General features: G+C 40.8%; 1 protein-coding gene and 1 long non-coding RNA gene across 2 annotated transcripts in view; both read left to right on the top strand.

Annotated features, from left to right (window-relative positions):
• Positions 1-4,205, top strand: part of LOC123331728 — a 192,699-nt gene extending 188,494 nt beyond the window's left edge. The window contains exon 4 of the long non-coding RNA XR_006548471.2: positions 457-4,205. This is a non-coding gene — a long non-coding RNA (uncharacterized LOC123331728). The remainder of the gene's footprint in view (positions 1-456) is intronic.
• An 8,591-nt stretch (positions 4,206-12,796) lies between these two features.
• Positions 12,797-14,555, top strand: LOC102389646 (elongation factor 1-alpha 1). Its single transcript, XM_025277895.3, has one exon. It carries the CDS (start codon positions 12,867-12,869, stop codon positions 14,253-14,255), a length of 1,389 nt encoding a protein of 462 aa, XP_025133680.1. The 5' UTR covers positions 12,797-12,866; the 3' UTR covers positions 14,256-14,555.
• Positions 14,556-16,065: the final 1,510 nt, after the last annotated feature.

Below are 16,065 nucleotides of genomic sequence, written 5' to 3'. Positions count from 1 at the left end.
GGTGTCTCAATTTTGTTTCATGTTAAACCTAATTCAATATCTATATCCAAAATGCTTGCCAAAGGAAGGTCTTCAAAATGTGAATAATCTAGTTTTGTGCCTGTTTCTGCCAGTCATCTGTTTTTGTCGATGGGTGGGAGCAAAATATTTCTAAAGCCCTGATTTCCAGTGTGCTCTACTAGGTTCCTTTTTCTCATAAGATTTTTCAACTTAGGACTGAACCAGAAGTATTAAAATCCCATCAATTTCATCATTCTTTGATCTTTGCTCAGGTCACAATGAAGCAATAGCTTTCTTATAGCTATCCATTTGGTTTCAGGCTGCCCACTGGGAGCCTTATTATGTATGAGGCAAAATCTTTTCATGTAGGATTGGGTTTTGTTTCCTGTTGGACTGGTCACTTTCTACAAACAAGGACTGATGTCTAGTTCATTTACATCCTCCCTTCCTTCACAGCCCTACACTGTGAAAGATTGATCCATGCTGGTGACCTACCGACACATCCTTAACCACCTGGGTTGGAGCATGAGTTGATTCAGCAGGAAGCAGGAAGGTGAGTGGAAGGATGGAGGTTGCCAAGCAATGAGCCTCAGCTGTTGTCTGCAGCACTGTTAATGGGGCTGAATCTGCTCTGTGTTTAGCTTGAAAGCACATTGCAAAGGCAGGCAAGAGGCAAAGGTCTGGAGATGTGGAGGCATAGAAGCCACAGATTTTGCTTTTTAGCTTGTGTCCTGGATGTGTGCACTGGATGACAAAAGAATCATTGAAAGTGGACTGTGATGGGCAGTCAATCTATCCTGGATGGACAGGTTTCTAAGGGTTTTAAGGTCTTGTTAGTGGTAGATGGTTATCCTTGGAATGTGAAGTGAGAAGTGCTTCCAAAATGTTTTTCTTATAGTTACTTAAACCCCATCATTAAAGATCATCCTTTAAGAATTTTCAAAAGCAATTTTTTTTTTTGGCCACACCTCGAGGTATGCAGAACTTCCCTGACCGGGGATTGAACCTGTACTTTCTAAAGTGGAAGGACAGAGTCTTAGCCAATCGACTACCAGAGAAGTCCCCAAAGCAATTTTTAATAAATTAACTTTATTTAATAGGCACTTATGTGGCACTGACTGTATGCTAGGCACTGAGGGCCTTAGAGATGTTAACTACTATAGTTATTCCTTGTAACAACCCTATGAGGCAGGCACTAATTTTAGTCATAGTTATTCCTTGTAACAACCCTATGAGGCAGGCACTAATTTTAGTCTCCCAATTTTAGAGATGAGGAAACAGAGAGAGAGAGAGAAAGAGAGGTCCAAAAACTCACAGCCAATGAATGAAACAGCCAGGATTGCAAATCCAGGCAGGCTGGCTCCAGAGTCTGTGCTCTTAACCATTAAACTATGCTGACTCTCATAGCATAGGGTGTTCCATTTATATGGGGGATGTGTGACTCTTTCTAGTGAATTTTTTTAACCTAATCATACTATCATCCCCTCCACCCAGTAGAGAGCAGGATTTGGAATGCTTTGAATGGAAGGGGCATAAAACGACCTGATGAGACTGTTGGGGGAAATGATGCTGTCAGGATGAGAATCTTGTTAAAGGGCTAGATCCCCCAGCACCGCTTCTCCCTAAAAACACATCATTCAAGGAACTGTGTTTTCACCTCTATCTTCTAGTTTGTATGAATTTGATTCTAGTGGTTAGCACTCAGTCTTACCTCTTGTTTTTATTTCATATACTCAGAGGTGGATTCTCATGCATCCAGGTAACAAAGAATGGTTTGGGCTGACTGGGAAGCCTTGGGTGGCCATCTTAAAACCAGTTCCCAGTTCTGTATTCAGAGTCAGTGCACGTTGCTTTTCCAGGACAGCTCCTGGAGACTGCCCTGACAAGATGACTTCCTCTTCCCTGAATACTTTGTTGTTGTTGTTGTTTTTAACTTGGGGGCACACTGAGCAGCATGAGAGATGCTAGTTCCCCCACCAGGGATCCAACCCACACCCTCTACAGTGGAAGGGTAGAGTCTTAACCACTGGACCACAAGGAAGTCCCTCCCTGAATACTTTGGGACTGGATGCTGCTCTCTGATCACTCAAAGCCCCCATTAGCTTTTCCCCATCCTGCTTTTTCCTCACACTGTACTTCACACGTGATGCCAACCAAGTAGGCAAAGGGTCACTTCTGTCTGTCCAGAGGGTTGTCACCTGGTGTCACATAGCCCATTATTTTCAGTCTATAACTGACTCTTTTACATGCCCCTGTCTATGGTTTTTCAAAACTTCAATTTTCTGTATTAGACTAACATGTTTCCCTCAATATTCCAGAAGACTATCAGATGGAAAAGGGGGCTGTTGAGGATTTGGATGGGTATCACCCCACCGATCCTTGTCCCTGGAATGTTGGCCCCAGCCAGATACTATAATAAAGTCAGAAATGCAAACACCTACTACGCACAAGATGCTATGTAAGCTATTGCATGCCCCAGGCGCTGCTCTGAGATGACCTCACTAGATCATGGTATTCTCTGCTCCAAGAGAAAGAAAAGGTATCTTGACTGACAAACAGACTTTGTTCTCTGTGTGTAACTGGGAATTCAGCTCCTACACTTTGGCACTGCGCTCATTGTCTTCATAATTAATGCTAAAAAGAACGGATTCGGAAAGAACAGGGGAATAAGAGGCTCATTCTCCAGAGGGGGCCTTAGAAGTGGACTCAGTGCATTTTCCCCCACCCCATTAATCCCCCATGGTCACACGTGGGGAATACGAATGCCCTTCTCAGGCCCTCTGGTTCAATTTCACCAGAAGACAATTGACCTATTGCCACTGTGAGGAGCCAAGCCTTGAACAAAGCAGCTGCCGAAAGGACTCTGTCAAGCTGGCAATGAATTATTAATATGGCTCTGAAAGGGAACAGCATCGGAAACCAGGTTCTTTATTATTTACAATAATGAGCCGGAAGATGATGCAGTGGACAAAAATCCCAAGTTTGGAGAATGCTGTGTACGAATGAAGAAACAACGCAAAACTGCAAATGTAAATTCAGACTAATACCTCTTGGAACAAAGAGCGCAAAGAGGGAATTGTTTCAGAGCAGTAAAAGGCTAGATAGAGCAGGGTGTCAAGTCATTACCGAAATTCCCTGCCGTCAGTTTGTTTGAGAATGAAGCTCAGACTTAGGAAGGAAGAAAAAGACCCAGATTGCCTGCTGGACAGACACAATACAATGCGCGCATCAAAGGTGGTGGCGTTATCTCTCTGAGATGTGTGCCCAGTACAATATGCCATTCGCTTCTTATCTGGGTTGAATGGTAAATTATTCTAATACAATATCATACTCTGCTCTTCAGAGAGATTCCAAATCTTCACAGTTTGATTGGCAGAGGTGTGTATAGGTGCGGGCTTTCTGTGTACTTCCTCTAATGCAGATGCTTTTCTTTCACTGCACAGAGAGCCCTCTCTCCCATCAATAACCTCCCTCCCTTTATCAGAAATGGTCCTTTGTTTAACCCTCTCTGTCTTGACTCCAGTCCCGTATTTTGACTGTTTCACCGTGTAAGCCCCAGTGTGGCAATGCCTGCCTCCACAGCAAGCCCAACAATCTCCTGAGATGAGAGACAAGACACCGTTTTGTCCCATTAAATTAGATCCTCCCCTCAAACTGACATTCCTATTTTGTTTGAATCGTACTTTGTCATACTGTATCTCTCAGTTTCTAGATTTTTGGCTACTTGTCTTCCTTCCAATTTCTATCTTTTACAGAGCCCCCAGTTTCTGTTTTATTCTGGCTTCAATCATCTGTGGCCTCTTGGTTATTGTTTGCTTATTAGGCTTCTGCCCCATGAGTTCCCCTCACCTTCTCTGTTCCCTTTTGCTCTGATACTTTCTTGCCTGGGTTGCTTGACGCAGATCCATTGCCTGCTGTGATTTCTAGAACCTGCATAATTGCTAGTAAAATTCCTTGCTTCACTGGCCTGTATTCTCTCCTATGGGGTACTTGGACTTGGTATAATTAATACTCTGAAATGATGCCATTATGAATACTTCTCCTTATACAACTTTGTACTATTTTTTCCCCAATACAGCTTTGGGTCAATTTGAACAGAGATAGGAGGATGGCTGACGGGTGTGTATAGGCACCTATACATACGTATCGACCCACTTGGAAAGTAATTTGGTCACTTTCTGTTAAATATCTATCACAGCAAAGCAGGACATTTTAAAATTTCTGTTAAATATCTATCACAGCAAAGCAGGACATTTTAAAATTATCTTAAACTGTGTCAATAATATTGGTTCACAGTGATAGACCTGGGCTGTGGCTATCCTAATCTTGAATCTTGAGTCAGGAAGGTCTTTGGCCATGTTTGGGAAAGAAGTTTGATTTAATTTAGCCAGTCTTATTGGTGAAGCATAATATAATCTATATGCATATTTTTAAAGTAGCAACTGTTAAGACTGGTCATAAATGATCTTTGGCATTTTACAGTTTAAACTTGTCTTAAAATATACTATTTGGTTTAATATTTTTATTACTTTGAACCATATGAAATTGTTGATTTGAATATTCAGATCTTCAAATATGAAATGGCAATTTCATACAGTTCACCCTTATTGTTTACAGATGAGGAAACTGAGCCTTGGCAACATAAAGTGGCTTCTCCAAGTTCCTCCATTTACACCCTAAGTAGTAGAGCTGGGATTCAAATTCCCCTGTCTCACTCTCATTTGCTCCATTGGTTCCTACTTCTGTTTTAGGTTCAAGATTCTCTGGAAAAGCTCTGGCTACATGTTCTAGAGCTCAATTATTTGTTTTTATCTACAGTGACCCATTGGAATTAATGATTTTGAAATGACCCAGAACAGAACAGACTCAGAAACCTCAAATTGACTAAGGAAAAAAAATCAGCAAAACTTCACACAAATAGTAATTCCCCACCTGTGTGTCCTCTGCTTTGGAATATGACACTATCTGGATATCGATCTCACTCTCTCCCTTGCTCACTACTTTCTTTGGTTTACTTTGCTGTCTTTTTGGAGGGTCACCTTCTTTTACTCTTCTCCTTTCCCCCCTCCCCCTTCCTGCCCCCAGTCTTGTGTCTTGAGCCTAAGTTCTTGAGCCTCTTTCTCTCTTTAGGGGTCTTTTTCTTGGCCAAGATCTGATTGTACCATTGACATCAATTCGTCATCTCAGCAAATAACGTCTTGGAACAGGAAAACTAAAGTGTGAAATCAGACAGCACAGCAGGGGCTACAGTCATTTGCTCTTTGAGAGCTTCCTGTTTTCTAACAGGAAGAGTTTCAGGAGGAGGCAGGCAGGCACCTCGCCCTGCAATGCTGCTAATGCTGTCCCAAGGGAACACCCTTCAGCCCCGAACAGTCTCCTCTCTGGGCTGGACCACAATATTATCGTCAAGTGGAGGTTTGCTTAATTAAGTCAAACTGGTGAGCATCGTGCATATTAATGAGCACTCTAATGAGCATTAATTTTTGATGTTCTTCGTTAACAAGCATTATAAACTGCAACAAATTTTGGTTTGACTTTGTGCCAAAATGAGGATGAGTGGTTGTTTAAAGCTGTAAATCCAAAAGCTTCCCCTGGGACATGGAGGGCTGCTTATTAACACTTCTGGAGTTCCCAATGTCAAATAAGACAAATAAATGTCCCAATATGATTCCCTCTGGCCCTTCCCCCACCTGCCTTCATCACACCTTTCTTTTCTAAACAGACTTCTTAAAGCATGCATGCACACACACACACGTTTACTGAAAAACCACTTTTCACTTTAGACTTGGAAAAATGCTCACATCTTGGGAGTTACTAGACCTAGTAATTGCCTGCAAATTTCAGATAATGGAACTTCCAGCTTCAAAACACAAATGCTTGGCAGGGATAAATAGATGGATGGAGAGATGTTGCTTTTAATTGAGATTCGGAAACTTCATTAGATTTTTTTTTTTAAGCCACATTTTGTTCTACCATTGGTAGTTGAATAAGTGCAAGCAATGATGTGTTTAAGGCACACGTCAAACCCAGAAGGACAAACAGACTTGAGAGGAGGGGCAGGAAAAGGTCTTTTGGCTCCAAACCTTTTTCCCGGTGGGCCTGCCAAGGTGTCCAAATTCTTGTCATTAGATTTCCTCTTTAGGGGTTTTCTCTTTTAATGGAGCTAATGCTTTATATTACCAGTGAGGGGTAACCCATTAGTTACGTGGTAACAGGATTTGATTATTTAATTACATTCATTGCCATCCTGCAGGCTGTGGAATTAAGGGCCCGAAATATAGAACGAGTACATGTACTTTGTTGGAAGAACAAGGCTGGGATTTTTTTCCCAGTCTGATGAGGTGCTCTGGGTAGCCAGAGGGAAGTCACACGGCAGGAGGTCACCAGGTGTCTGAATGTGGATGAGCACTGAATAGTAACTTTCTGGCTTTCCAAATTTCCAGGATCTGCTACAGATCTTTACATCCAAGATTTACGAAAAAAAATGAGGATAAGCACTGGATCTAAAGGGTCTAAAGGGTAGAAGTTAAGAATATGGCCTTCAGATAGTAGGTTCAAATCCCAGCTCAAACAGCTCCTAGCTGTGTAATCTTGGGAGAAATCCCTTAACTTTTTCTGAGCCTTGGCTTCCTTATCAGGGAAATGGGTCTGCCCATAGCAGCATCAATCTCATGGGAATTGTTGTGTGGATGAACATCAGTTGATTTGTGCAAAGAGTTTAGCAAAATGGCTGACAATAAACACTCAAAAAATAGTGGATGTTGTCCTTTTGTAAAATGATCTTCATGGTCTGATGAGTGGAATATGCAACGCCTAGAAGGTCTCTCTCTCTCTCTCTTCCTCCCTTGGTCTCTGTCTCTGTATTACTTTTTTTTAATATTTATTTTTTAATCTATTTATTTATTTGGCTGTGCCAGGTCTTAGTTGCAGCATGCAGGATCTTCATTGCAGCACGTGGGATCTTTAGTTGTGGCATGTAAATTCTTAGTTATTGCATGTGGGATCTAGTTCCCTAACCAGGGATGGGACCTGGGCCCCCTGCATTGGGAGCGTGAAATCTTAGCCACGGGACCACCAGGAAATCCCTGTATTACTTGCTTTTTTCATTACCTTTGTCATTACAATCTATGCAATATTTATCTTCCTTAGATAGTCTTCCTGCATCAGCCACTGTATTCTCAGGTCTCCCCTGGCCCCTTTCTCATTGTGTTCTTGTAGATGATTTCAACACTATTCAGGGAAACCCTAATGAGTTCACAGCACATCTGCCTTCCAGATCATAGAAGGGATTTCAAATCGAAAATGAAACGACTTTTGGATTAACTGTGACATTATTTCCTTTCATTGCTGTCCATAATATAAGTTGTTCTCTCAAAATGTTACCTTCTTACCTGCCAGTGATGTGGAACAAATAAAGGAGACAATAATTTGGTATAGAGGAAGGAGGTAGGGAAGAGAGGGGTGGACTTTGCAGAGATTTCTCTCTGTTGCTCTAAAATCTGGGAGTATATTTTGGCACTGCTTGTAGGCGTACAGCCACACTGAACGTGACAGGCAGATTCAGTCAACTGACACCTACTTACTTTTTCTGTGTCCAGTCAGATGCCAGGTACCCTGGAGCTATTAAGACTTAGAAGATACTATTCCTGACCTCAAGTTGCTGAAAACCTAGCTTGGAAGTTGAGATTCTTTATTTAGTAAATAGTTAAATAATAGTGCATGGGCTTCTCTGGTGGCTCATCTGGTAAAGAATCTGCCCACAATGAGGGAGACCCAGGTTTAATTCGTGGGTCTGGAAGGTCCCCTGGAGAAGGGAATGGCTACCCACTGCAGTATTCTTGCCTGGAGAATCCCATGGACAGAGGAGCCTGGCAGGCTACAGTCCATGGGATTACAAAGAGTTAGACACGACTGAGTGACTAACACTTTTACTTTCACTTTCAAATAATAGTTCATAAAGCTATTAGATAAAAATGAAGTGGGGAAGGACTTTCCTGGCAGTTCAGTAGTGAAGACTTCATCTTCTAATGCAGCGAGTGCAGGTTCGATCCCTGATCAGGAGCTAAGATCCCATATGTCTTGTGACCAAAAAACCAAAACATAAAACAGAAGCAATATTGTAACAAATTCAATAAATACTTTAAAAAATATGAAGTGGAGGAAATGGGACCTGAGCTAGGCCTTGAAGGTTGACCTTGGATAGCAGAGGAGGATAGAAGACATGCCAGTTATACATATTGGGAGATGGTAGGGAATAGGAGAGATACTGCTAATAGAAAGCTTTGGACCAGGAACAAATGTGATGTCTGCTGGAGACAATGAGGAAATCAGGTGAACAGGAGCAGAAAGTGCCTGGCAGAGAGTGGTGGGAAAAAATGACTGTAAAGCATGTAAATAGCCAGGTCCTAAGGGATCTTGAAAGGCAAGCTGAGGACTTTTTAAAAAAAACTTTACTGAGGAATAATTGAAAAACATAATTGTATGTGTTTACAGTGCACAATGTGATGATTGTAGAATGATACCAAGATCAAAATAATTTACACATCCATTCACTTTACATAGTTAACATGGTTACTTTTTGTGTGTGTGGTGAGAATGCTCTCAATGTCTTTCAAGTATACAATATTGCATTATTTTTTTAATTAATTTATTATTTTTGACTGTGCTGGGTCTTTGTGGGCACACAGAAAGACCCAGTATATGGGCTTTTCATTGTGGCAGACAGGCTTTCTCTAGAGTTGCAGCGAGTACCGGCTCTCTAGTTGTGGTGTGCAGGCTTAGTTGCCCTGAGGTATCCAGGCCAGGGATTGAACCTGCATCCCCTGCATTCAAAGGTGGATTCCTAACCAGTGGACCGCCAGGGAAGTCCCACAATACTGTATTATTAACTGTAGTTACCATGCTCTATATTAGATCCTCAGAATGTATTCTTAAAACTGAAAATATGTATCCTTTGACTTGTATCACCCTGTTTTCCCCTCCTGCAAGGCTCTGGCAACCACCATTGTATCCTCTGTCTCTATGAAATCAGATTAAAAAAAAAATATTTCAGGGACTTCCCTGGTGGTCCAGTGGTTAAGAATCTGCCTTTCAATGCAGGGGGCATTGGTTCCAGCCCTGGTTGGGGAACTAAGATACCACATGCCATACAGTGTGGCCAAAAAGTAAAAAAAAAATAATACGTTTTGTAAGAAAGATTCCATATGTAAGTGATAGCATATAGTATTTGTCTAGTTTATTTCACTTAGTATAATGCCCTCCAGATTCATCCAAGTTGTTGAATATGGCAGGATTTCCTTCTTTTATGGCTAAATAATATTCCATTTCAATGAATATCCAATGACTGGATAAGGAAAATGTGACATTTTGTTTATCCATTCATCTGATAAAGGACATTCAGGTTGTCTTCTTATTTTGGCTATTGTCAGTAATGCTGTAATGAACGTGGGATTGCAGCTATCTCTTGGAGATACTGATTTCAATTCCTTTGGTTTTGTACCCAGGAGTGGGATTGCTGGGTCATATGGTAGTTCTGTATTTTATTTTTTTGAGGAGTCTCCATACTGTTTTCCATAGCGGCTGCACCAAATTACATTCCCACCAACGGTGCACAAGGGTTCCCTTTCTCCCACATTCTCGCCAACACTTGTCATTTTGATAATAGGCTGTGGACTTTGACTTTACATGGTAGGTAATAGGGAACTGTTCTACACTGGGAAGGAGGGGTGTAATGGGCTTGAAGCAGAGAGATAATTGAGGTAGAGATTAGGTGAGAAGCTGCTGCAGTGGTATGTGGCCAGCTACTAAGGCAGGGTCCATCAGCATCAACATTAGTGTTCCCTGGGAGCTTGTTAGAAATGCAGAATTTTTCAGGCCTTACACCAGATCTACTGTGTAAGTTATCTACTGCTAAATAACAAATTACCTCAAAATCTGTTAGTTTAAAACAACAAATATTTAACTCACATTTTTGTGGTGAAGAATCTAGGAGTGGCTTAGCTAGATGGTTCTAGGTTAGAGTCTCTCATGAGGTTGTAGTCAAGATTTCAGCTGGAGTTATAGTCATCTGAAGGTTTGACTGGAGCTGAAGGGCCTTTTTCCAACCTCACTCATGTGGCTGTTGGCAGGTTTCAGATTTCACTAGCTGTTGGCTGGACATCTCAATTTGTCACTATATTGGCCTCTCCATACACTGCCTTTGTAACTTCTCCATAAGGTAGTTGGCTTTCCCCAGAGTGAGTGATCTAAGAGAGACAGAGAACAACAAAGACAAAAGCAACATTGTCTTATAGTCTAATCTGAGATGTGATATACCATTACTTCTCTCCCATTGTTTGGTCATATAGACCAACCCTGATATAATATATAGGAGGAAACAATCCAGGGAGTTAATACTGAGAGATGGGGCTCATTAGAGGCCATCTTGTAGGTTGCTACCATATCTACTGATGCAGTACCTGCATTTTAACAAGCTCTCCAGGTAATAAGTATGCACACTATTCACATTAGCCTAGGGCAATAATCCTGCAATAGCAAAAGTGAGGAAGACAGATGTGAAAGGATAAATTGATGCATTTACTGGATCTAGGGAATTAAGTACAGAGATGAGTCAAAGTAAAGAATCCAGTTTCTAACTTGGGAGCTAAAAAGTAGGGAGGTTGAGATAAGAGGTGGATGACATGCTCACTTTGACATGCTGAATTTGAGATGATGAAATATCTAGATTTGAAACTCTAAGGATGTGAAGCTTCCATTTTGGTGAAAGGTACCCCAGGGAGTCAGGAGCAGAAAGGTAGTGAAATCATGAATGAATGTAGAAAGTTCAAGACAAATGAGGAGACTGAGATGATGGAAAGGACAGGCCCCACATTGCAGGTGGAATTTTTACTGTCTGTGTCAGCATGGAAGCCCATACTAAAATTAGTAAGAAGCTACAGTGCAAGACATGGAAAGTGGAAATTATGGAACAAAGAAACGGATAAGTGGGAGGAGATGAGGCCAAGTGTTAAGATGCTGGGGAACAGAAATAATTTATGCTTAAAATTATTTAATTTTTAAAATAAATATTATTTAAGCTTTTGATACAATATTCAAAAGGTATAAATTTCTTTCATTCTTGTCCTTTCGTCATATATAACTTCCTATGTAACCTCCCAAGTATATTCTCTGCATATTTCTTTATTTAACATAGTCTTAAATAGTACCTACTATATATCAGGCACTGTTTGAAGACTTTTACAAACATTAAGTAATTTAATCCTCAAAAAAGAGCCCAACAAGGTAGGTGATACAGATGAGGATATTGAAGCATGTAGAGCCACTTTATAACTCTTAACCTTCTTATGTTCTTTTATACAAGGCTTAGAGCATGATACAATTTGTCTAAAATCTGGGGGAAAATATATGTATGTGAAAGTAAGCAGAGAATAATGGTTGAGAGTATGGATTCTGAAGTCAACCACATTGGATTTAAATCTTGGCTCTACCATTTTATATCTATGTGCTTCAATTTCATCTGTAAAATGGGGATAATTATCTTGTTGGGTTTTTTTTTTTTTTTTTGAGAATTAAATTACTTAATGTTTGTAAAAGTCTTCAAATAGTGCTGGCTCACACAGTAAAGAATCTGTCTGCAATTCAGGAGACCTGGGTTCTATCCCTGGGTTAGGAAGATCCTCTGGAGAAAGGAGTGGCTAACAGCTCCAGTATTCTTGCCTGGGAAATCCCATGGGCAGAGGACCCTGGTGGGCTACAGTCCAAGAAGTTGCAAAGAGTCGGACACGACTGAGTGACTTTAACTTAAATAAAGAAATATACAGAGAGTATACTTGGGAGGTAACATAGGAAGTTATAGCTGCCTAAAGGATGAGAATGAATACATTTTGAAGGGCATTTTATACTATTAACATATAGATGTTCATTGGGTTCTACCAAAATTTATAAACCAGTTTCCTATTGATAAACATTTTAAGTATTTGTAATCTGTAGCTACTGCAAAAATACTCCAATTAATATCTTTATGTTTGTCATTTATTATACATGTACATACCTATAGGGTTAATTCCTAAAAGTGGAATTTCTAAGTCCAAAGGAAGTGCATTTTAAATTTGATAGATATGGGCAAATTGACCTCCATACAGGTTGCTTTTGAACTGTGGTGTTGGAGAAGACTCTTGAGAGTTCCTTGGACTGCAAGGAGATCCAACCAGTCCATTCTGAAGGAGATCAGCCCTGGGATTTCTTTGGAAGGAATGATGCTAAAGCTGAAACTCCAGTACTTTGTCCACCTCATGCGAAGAATTGACTCATTGGAAAAGACTCTGATGCTGGGAGGGATTGGGGGCAGGAGGAGAAGGGGACGACAGAGGATGAGATGGCTGGATGGCATCACTGACTCGATGGACGTGAGTCTGAGTGAACTCCAGGAGTTGGTGATGGACAGGGAGGCCTGGCGTGCTGCGATTCATGGGGTCGCAAAGAGAACTGAACTGAACAGGTTGTGCCAATTATTTTCCTTTCAACAGCTTGGGGGAGTATTTCCCTACATTTTCACTAGCACAGTGTGTTAGCAAGATTTTTCATCATCACCTGTCTGATGGGTGGAAAATGCTATCTCAGTGAGGTTTTCATTTGTATTTCTCTTATTATGATGAAGTTGAGCAACTGTCATATGTTTAATTTACTGTTTTATTTCCTATAAATAATCTGTTTATTATCCTTTGACCGTTTTCTATTTGGTTTTTGGTCTTTCAAAATTGATTTATGAGAAGTCTTTTGTTATATTAAGAAAGCCCAGCTTTTTTTTCGCAACGGGTTTGCCGCCAGGACACAGGTGTCGTGAAAACCACCGTTAAACCTAAGCCAAAATGGGAAAGGAGAAGACCCACATCAACATCGTTGTCATTGGGCACGTAGATTCAGGGAAGTCTACCACGACTGGCCATCTGATCTACAAATGTGGCGGGATCGACAAGAGAACAATTGAAAAGTTCGAGAAGGAGGCTGCCGAGATGGGAAAGGGCTCCTTCAAATATGCCTGGGTCTTGGACAAACTTAAAGCTGAACGTGAGCGTGGTATCACCATTGATATCTCCCTGTGGAAATTTGAGACCAGCAAGTACTATGTTACCATCATTGATGCCCCAGGACACAGAGACTTCATCAAAAACATGATTACAGGCACATCCCAGGCTGACTGTGCTGTCCTGATTGTTGCTGCTGGTGTTGGTGAATTTGAAGCCGGTATCTCCAAGAATGGGCAGACCCGTGAGCATGCCCTTCTGGCTTATACCCTGGGTGTGAAACAACTAATTGTTGGCGTTAACAAAATGGATTCCACTGAGCCACCCTATAGCCAGAAGAGATACGAAGAAATTGTTAAGGAAGTCAGCACCTACATTAAGAAAATTGGCTACAACCCCGACACAGTAGCATTTGTGCCAATTTCTGGCTGGAATGGTGACAACATGCTGGAGCCAAGTGCTAATATGCCATGGTTCAAGGGATGGAAAGTCACCCGTAAGGACGGCAATGCCAGTGGAACCACCCTGCTTGAAGCTCTGGATTGCATCCTGCCACCAACTCGCCCAACTGACAAACCCTTGCGTTTGCCTCTCCAGGATGTCTATAAAATTGGTGGTATTGGTACTGTCCCTGTGGGTCGTGTGGAGACTGGTGTTCTCAAACCTGGCATGGTGGTCACCTTTGCTCCAGTCAATGTAACAACTGAAGTGAAGTCTGTAGAAATGCACCATGAAGCATTGAGTGAAGCCCTTCCTGGGGACAATGTAGGCTTCAATGTCAAGAACGTGTCTGTCAAAGATGTCCGTCGTGGCAATGTGGCTGGTGACAGCAAAAATGATCCACCCATGGAAGCTGCTGGCTTCACAGCTCAGGTGATTATTTTGAACCATCCAGGCCAAATCAGTGCTGGATATGCACCTGTGCTGGATTGTCACACAGCTCACATTGCTTGCAAGTTTGCTGAGCTGAAGGAGAAGATTGATCGTCGTTCTGGGAAAAAGCTGGAAGATGGCCCTAAATTCTTGAAATCTGGTGACGCTGCCATCGTTGATATGGTTCCTGGCAAGCCCATGTGTGTCGAGAGCTTCTCTGATTATCCTCCCCTGGGCCGTTTTGCTGTGCGTGACATGAGACAGACAGTCGCTGTGGGTGTCATCAAAGCAGTGGACAAGAAGGCAGCTGGAGCTGGCAAGGTCACCAAGTCTGCCCAGAAAGCTCAGAAGGCTAAATGAATATTATCCCCAATACCTGCCACCCCAGTCTTAATCAGTGGTGGAAGAACGGTCTCAGAACTGTTTGTCTCAATTGGCCATTTAAGTTTAATAGTAAAAGACTGGTTAATGATAACAATGCATCGTAAAACCTTCAGAAGGAAAGGAGAATGTTTTTGTGGACCATATGTTTTGTGTGTGGCAGTTTAAGTTATTAGTTTTTTAAAATCAGTACTTTTTAATGAAAACAACTTGACCAAAAATCTGTCACAGAATTTGAGACCCATTAAAAAAAGTTTAATGAGAAAAAAAAAAAAAAAAAAAAAAAAAAAAAAAAAAGCCCATTTCAGTGATATAAATTGCAAGTATTTTCTCTGTTTGCCATTTTTTAACCTTATGGAAGTTTTTGCCATGAAGGAATTTTCATTTTTATGTAGTCAACTGTGTTGAACTTTTTTTTTTTTTTTTTGCTTCTGGGTTTTGTGTCATACTTAGAAAGGACTTCCTACTCAAAAATTATTTAAAAAATTATTTCATTTTCTAGTGTTTCTCATGGTTTTATTTTTCATGTTAAAACTCTGATCCATTTGAAATTTATTTGGCCCAGGTGTGAGTTATGGACTACATTTGCCTGGATTTCTCCCTAGTTGTCTCAACACCACTTATTCAACTATCTGTTCCTTATGGATCCAAATACTTTTGTGCTTAGTCATGTCCCACTCTTTTTAACCCCATGGACTGTAGCCCACCAGGCTCCTCTGTCCATGGGGATTCTCCAGGCAAGAATACAGGAGTGGGTTGCCATGCCCTCCTCCAGGGGATCTTCCCTATCCAGGGATCAAACCCAGTCTCCCTCATTGCAGGCAGATTCTTTATTGTCTGAACCACCAGGAAAGCCCAAACACAGAGAAATAATAAGGCCAAACATAGAGGAATTTAGGATGTGCTGTACCTGTGTTTGGGTTTATTTCTGTACTTTCTAGTCTGTTCTATTGAGGGATCCCTCATTTTTTGAAAGGAGTCTTCAGCTTATTAAAAGATTCCCAAAGGAGTCCTCTAAATATTCGGCTGCCTTTTAAATCTAGCCTTGGTAAATTCAATAAAATTGAAATAATTCCAAGCATCTTTTCTGATTACAATGTGGTAAGATTAGATGTCAAGTACAGGAAAAAAAAAACTGTTAAAAATACAAACATATGGAGGCTAAAAAACATGCTTCTGTATAACCAACAAATCACAGAAGAAATAAAAATATGCAAAGAAACTAATGAAAATGAAAACACAACAACCCCAAACCTATGGGACTCAGTAAAAGCAGTGCTAAGGGGAAGGTTCACAGCAATACAAGCTTACCTCAAGAAACAAGAAAAAACTCAAATAAATAACTTAACTCTACACCTAAAGCAACTAAAAAAGGAGGAAATGAAGAACCCTGGGGTTAGTAGAAGGAAAGAAATCATAAAAATTTGGGCAGAAATAAATGAAAAAGAAACAAAGGAGACCATAGCCAAAATCAACAAAGCTAAAAGCTGGTTCTTTGACAGGATAAATAAAATAGACAAACCATTAGCCAGACTCATCAAGAAACAAAGGGAGAAGAATCAAACCAACAGAATTAGAAATGAAAATGGAGAAATCACAACAGACAGCACAGAAATACAATCACAAGAGACTACTATGAACAACTATATGCCAATAAAATGGACAACTTGGAAGAAATGGACAAATTCTTAGAAAAGTATAACTTTCCAAAGCTGAACCAGGAAGAAATAGAAAATCTTAACAAACCCATCACAAGGATGGAAATCAAAACTGTAATCAGAAATCTTCC

The sequence above is a fragment of the Bubalus bubalis genome, chromosome X (genome assembly GCF_019923935.1).
Source record: "Bubalus bubalis isolate 160015118507 breed Murrah chromosome X, NDDB_SH_1, whole genome shotgun sequence".
NCBI lineage: Eukaryota > Metazoa > Chordata > Mammalia > Artiodactyla > Bovidae > Bubalus > Bubalus bubalis.
Note: the sequence above shows the minus strand (reverse complement) of the source record. Positions and strands in the feature narration are given on the sequence as shown.